Here is a 6,000-nt window from a genome sequence, read left to right on the forward strand (position 1 = left end):
CCTTTCTCAATAAATTGCAGCCTTTAATCACTCTTCAGCATTTCCACAGATCAGCCTTGCCTTTTAAACATGTTTGTCTGCTGTTCTCCCAGCTAGAGTCACGCAGTATCCATGTTTAAGAGAGTCATTCCCTGCCCCAAGGCAGGGTCACACCTGGGATGCTATCCTGTGCCCCTGATAGCAAGGCCTGACTGCCCTGCTGGAGCTCCTCAAAAATGCTGCAGCCCCCTTTCCACAGGCAGCATCACCCAGGTGCCATTCACAGACCTGGCACACAAGGCCCAGCTCCTCCCATGCTCAGCACCCTGCTCACCTGTGCCTTCCCTTCCCAGCACACTTGGCCTGGCTCCCAGGAGAGAGCAATCCTTTCCCACCTCTAAGGAAACATAGATGGCACAGCCAAATCCAAAGGAAAAGGCCCTTCAATACCTCTCTCATGCTTCTGAACCTGCTCTGACTATCGCTGGGGTCAGCAACAGCACCAACTGCCTGCAGACAGTCTGGTTCCCCTTCACATTTCACTTTTAAAGCATCATCTACTCACAGGGAAAAAAGGGACAGCCACAAAGCATTCACCAGTTAAGAAGAAATAAAGGAGATACGTGACTGCAGACTGGAATTCTCAAGCTAAATCTTCAACAGCTGCCCATGACACCATCACACTGCATGTACATGTTTGCTGTCTTGACTAATTTTGGTGGGGTTTTGGAGAGGGTTGTTGGGGTTTTTTGTTTGGTTTGGTTGTTGGGGTTTTTTTCAGGGGTTCTGTGGCACGTTTGGGTTTTTTTTGTTTCCAGGTTGTTTTTTTTTTTTTTTTGGAAAGCAGATCACATTGCCCTAAGCACCATGACAGCAGCAAGATATCACTCAGCATGTCTCACAGCATGGGTTCACCCCCCCAGTCCAATGGCTCTTACGTAAGTGAGCAGTTAAGAGGGAGATACAGTTGATGGAGCCAGGACTCAGGCTGAGGAGCAAACAGCATCTCCTTATTCTAAATGTCCAGAGGAAAAACAACCTAACAAAACAAAACCCAAAAATCCAACCCCCAAAACAATCCCAAAAAACCCACACCTTATTGATCACATTTACTTATGAACAAATTCAGCACCACTGCTTGCTTTAACTCAAATCATGCTACAGTTCCCTGCAGAATTTCAGGCTACCTCTTAATAATGTTAAAACACACCTCCAACATGGTTGTTAAAATGCAGATTTCTGGAGCATTGCTCACAGTCCAGAGTGTGTTTTGATTTCATGCAGATTTACACATCAAAGCACCCTTCCCACGGCACCCTGCAAGCCGCAGAGCAAACCCAAGCAGAACTGAGTGGACACTAGTTAGGAGGCAGTACCCGCACCAACAAAGTAAAACAGATGCTGCTGGAAAACACCACCAATAAAAATCACAGCTTCAGAGGTGACAGCTTTATAAAGCACCACGACCAGTCACGTTCCAGAGGAGAGAGGTTATGCTTTTTTCATTTGATGAAGGGAGAGAGAGGAAGGAAAATAAAATCCTCGTGAGAACAGCTCCAAAAGGCACAGTCTGGGAATCACTTCTAGGTGAGACACTTAAACAAAGAAGATGGAGTACCCTTCTCTCTTCAGGGAGGAATGCTTCCCGCTAGAGACAGGGCTCAGAGAAAGCTCTTTTTACACAGGGCTATGGAGACCAACGCATCCATTGTCTACCAGGAGGAACTCTCCTGCATTCAGAGAGGCTGCAGCACAGGCCAGGTTTTGGGGGTGGAGGGTTGAAGTGGGGGATGGGGGACACCTGCAATGTTTTAGACATCTCTGTGTGTGTTTACAAATAGCTCCAAGGAAGTGGGAGCTGCAGGGTGAAAGGAACTAGGGGGAAAAAATCCCCCAACACCACAGTCCCACTCAAAGGAATCAAAACAAGGAGGACAGGTCAGAGCCTTTTCAACAACAGCACTGCCAACCCTCAGGGCCAAAACCCAAAAAGCAGAGAGAAAAGGCGCAGACAAAGGGGGATGTAACACCCCCCTCCTCTCAGAATAGGGTTATTTTAAGCCTGTCTCCTTGGAGCTACCCTAATATTTTCTCTCATGACTCAAACCACCAGGGAAAGGAGCTAGAGCAGAGAAGAAAAGAAAAAGAAAAAAAAAAAAAAAAAAAAAAAAAAAAAAAAAAAGAAATAGAGCTAGGGCTGACCTCATAAGACACCTTTCTAGAAGGGGCAAAGCTCCAGAAGAGATGAAAGGCAAGCTGGGCTGTGCCTTACCTGGAAAAGTGTGTGGGTTGGGTGACCCTCTTTTAAGGCACTTTGAACAGAGGACATGCACAGTGTAGTACAGGCCCGGCCATTCCTGGAGCAGGACATTCAGTTCTTCCACTAAAGGCGTAATAGCTTGCCAAGCTGTCCAGATATTTGGTAGGGACGCATGACTAGCGATAGACAGAGTGTCTGGCTGCAGAGCTCCCCTGGCAGGCCGGTAGCTCACCACCACAGGCACCTTTCCCCGGTAGGCATAAATCTGGTATTTGCCATCCGACCGCTGAACCACGTGGCTGTTAATCTGGACACTGTAGCGTGCAAACAAGCCGGGTGGGAAAATGAATGGAAAGCTATATTCAATCTGCAGCTGCTCCACCACGAAGGACTGTCCGCTCAGATTGGTGCCATTGATCCACGCTTCTGCATGGGGCACCTCGTTTTTCACGTAACAGGGAAACTTGTACCAAGCAGCTGCCCCATTTAAGGGCTTGCATTTGGGTTTGTTGACACAGTAACATAGCCCCATCTTCTCCAGCAGCTCCAGAATGAGCTGCAGATCCTCCCGGCTCTGGATGTGGGGCTTAAGAAGGAGACGGATAACATGGGCAGGAAGGAGGCCATGCAGCAAGAAGCCCTCCACGTAATGATGGAGCTGAGTGATCCTCAGTTCGTCAATCTGGGTGTCACTGAGCAGTTTCTGTAGCAGCACGGTGGCATCCCGCTGGCAAAAGACATTGAGGATGTCAATGAGCCGTGGCAGGTTGTGGAACACATACTCCCGCAAGGTGAGATGCTCCTCAAAGTAGAGCAGCTTTCCACTCTCGTGCAGGTAGGACAGGGCACTCTGGAGCCGATCCTCCGTCAGGCCTGCCTGCAAGCCCAGTCGGGCAGAGTCCCACCAGCTAAGCCACAACTGCTGAGCTTGTGGCTGGAAGTGCAGTTCCTCCAGCACTTGCCAGGACTTGGGCAACACCCGGTGCAGGTTTGGGAAGATATCCCGGTGCTCAGCCACCGAGAGGAGCTTGTCCCGCAGGCGACGCACCTGGCAACGGTCCTGGCAGCTGAAAGGCAGCACTGGAGAGAGGATCTGTGGGCGGTGGTTGAGAAGATACTGAAACTGGGCCTTCTTTCGCCGCAAGTTCTTGTCTGAGACTCCGTAAAAGGCAGCGTGTGGGCTGGAGCAGCGCAGGTCAAAGTCCTGTCCCAGAGCCTCATCCACCTGCTGGACTAAGCTCTGGAGTCCCTCAGCATCCCTCTTCTCCTGCTGAGCGATCTGGTGATGGATGTCCAGGCACTTCTCTTCCAACTCCCGCTCTGCACAGAGGTCAGCATGGGTTCCCACCATGCACACCACAGCATGGGGCACCTTGGAACTGAGCCAGTGTAAGAAATAGCCCACAGAGGGATAGAAGTGCTGAGGGACGTAGGCACTCAAATTCACCACCAGCACGTACAAGGCTCCAGGAGAGAGGAAGAAAGACTGGATCACATCATAGCTTGGGTCCCCTGCCAGCTCGTACACAATAAATGTCAGGCCCCTCTCTGCATCCGCTGTCCAGTCCATCACCTCGATGCCCTTACTGCCTCCTGATAGTCCTAGTCCCAGTGGTACTTGGGGGGCACTGGATGGCAGTGACAGTGCAGGGGATGGTGTCTCCCCTTTTGCTCGGTGAGAGGGCACACGAGAAGGGATATCCTGCCGCTCAACAGAGAGACGTTCCACCTGCTGCACGACAGGTACTCGAGTTGAGGAACTGTCTTGAGGCTCTGGAAAGGGGCAACACCCAACTGTCACCTTCCCAATGTCCTGCTGCTGCCCAGGAAACCCTCTGTGCTGGGTGCTCCCTGCCTCCAGGCTTCCCATGTCCTCTCTCTGCCCATTTTCCTCCATGAGGCACCGTCTCAGCAGGGTCTTTCCTGCATCCTTTAGGCCCATGAGGACCAGCTTGAGGCGGGGTTTGAGGGCAGGCTGGGAGTGGGCCAGCTCCTGCTGGTAAGCTGCGATGTAGGGGATGCCTTTCATGCACACCTCATAGGGGGGCTGGATGAGGGGGTTGTCTTTGATCTTCCACAGGGTGACACGGGAAAGCTGCCCGAAGCCCTCAGGCAGGATGGCGATCTGGTTGCCTTGCAGGACCAGCTCCTCCAGGCTGTGGAGGAGCACGATGGAGTCAGGCAGGTAGCGGATGCGGTTGTTGTCCAGCCAGAGAGTGCGGAGCTGGTGGAGCTGACAGAGGTGAGGGGGCAGCACGGTGAGCTGGTTGCGGCTCAGGTAGAGCTCCTCTAGACTGGGCAGCGCCAAGATGGCAGAGGGGAACTCCCCCAGCAGGTTGGAGGAGAGGTTCAGCATCTTGAGCCGCTGTAGTCTGCCAAAGCCAGCGGGCAGCGCCTGCAGCCGGTTGCCATCCAGCATGAGGCTCTCGAGGGCACTCAGCTGGCAGAGGCCCTCTGGCAGGGATGCCAGCCCGGTGCCGCTGAGCCAGAGGATCTTGAGGCGGCGGAGGGCAGCGATGCCCTCGGGCAGGGCCCCGAGGTGGCGGTTGCCGGAACAGTCGAGCTCCTCCAGAGCGGCCAGCTCCAGCAGCGGGGCAGGGAATGAGGGCAGCAGGTTATGGTCGACGTCGAGGGTGCGGAGGTGCCGCAGACGGCCCAGGCCCTCGGGCAGGCGGCGCAGGCGGTTGAAGCTGAGGTCGAGCTCCTCGAGGCAGCCCAGCTCGGCGAGGCGGGGGGGCAGCCCCGGGCCGTCGGCGCCCAGTTCGTTGTGGCTGAGGCTGAGCTTGCGCAGGCCCCGCAGCCCCGCCAGCGCCCCGCCGTCCCCCAGGCCCCGCAGCCGGTTGTGGCTGAGGTCGAGCTCGGCCAGGCGGCCCAGGTGGCGCAGGGCGGCGGCGGGCAGGCGGCCCAGCCGGTTGCGCCGCAGGCTGAGCACCCGCAGCCCGCTCAGGGCGGCGCCTACCTCCTCGGGCAGCTCCTCCAGCCCCCGCCCGCTCAGGTTCAGCGCCTCCAGCTCCCCCAGCGCCGCCGCCGCCAGGGACGGGCGGCGAGGAGCGGCGGCACCGGGGGGCGGCGGCGGCCCCCCCGGCGGCCCCGCGTCCGGCTCGGGCTCGGGCTCGGGCTCGCCAGGGCCGTCCCGCAGCTTCCGTGCGCGCAGGGCGGCGTCGCGCCACAGCCGCACCGCCTTCGGGGGCTCCGTCTGAGCCATGGCCGGGGGAGCGGGCCCCCGCCCCGCCCGACCCTACCTGCCGCCGCCGCCGCTGCTGCTCGCCATGGGCGCGGCCGCGCTGCGCATCGCCGCGACCGCGGCGGGCTCGGGGCTCCCCGTGGCTCCGCGCCGGCACTGCCGCCGCGCCGCCCCGCGCACGTACCGCCGCCGCCGCTGCCACCGCCCCGCCGGGGGCGGGACGCGGTCACGGTCCGGCCCCGGCAGCGCCGCACCGCCCCCGCGCCGGGGAGAGCCGGCCCTGCCTCTGGGGGGACACCCCGCCCCTGCCTGCCGGGCACCGGCCCGTTCTCCCCGGGCAGGAAGGGTCCGGGATGCTGACCTGAGACGCCCGGCCTACGGCTCCTACCCCCGGCAACGCCCGGGAGAACGGCCCTTCGTGTGCCCCGGTGGGGTGAGCCCGCCTGGCCCTGGAGGCGGGGGGGCAGTAGCGGTGGCGGTGGCAGTGCCGGCGCTTCGCTGGGACCCCGGCGTGTGACAGCCGCCGCCCCTGGGCGGGGGTCAAGGTCTCGCCCTGCCCCTGGGCTCGCTGAGAGCT

At 58.1% G+C, this 6,000-nt stretch overlaps 1 protein-coding gene across 2 annotated transcripts in view; it reads right to left on the bottom strand.

Annotated features, from left to right (window-relative positions):
- The window catches only part of MFHAS1 (multifunctional ROCO family signaling regulator 1), a gene marked incomplete at both ends in the record, with an annotated part of 29,405 nt that extends 23,961 nt beyond the window's left edge, over positions 1-5,444 (bottom strand). Inside the window, 2 exons of one of the 2 annotated variants that reach the window (XM_082281239.1) lie at positions 2,252-3,821; positions 4,041-5,444. In XM_082281239.1, the coding sequence (XP_082137365.1) occupies positions 2,252-3,821; positions 4,041-5,444 (2,974 nt within the window). Of the gene's footprint in view, positions 1-2,251 lie in introns of both variants that reach the window. The other variant, XM_082281238.1, reaches the window with a different exon arrangement.
- Between the last annotated feature and the right edge of the window lie 556 nt (positions 5,445-6,000).

This window comes from Coloeus monedula (genome assembly GCF_965178545.1).
Source record: "Coloeus monedula genome assembly, chromosome: 5".
Taxonomy (NCBI): Eukaryota; Metazoa; Chordata; class Aves; order Passeriformes; family Corvidae; genus Coloeus; species Coloeus monedula.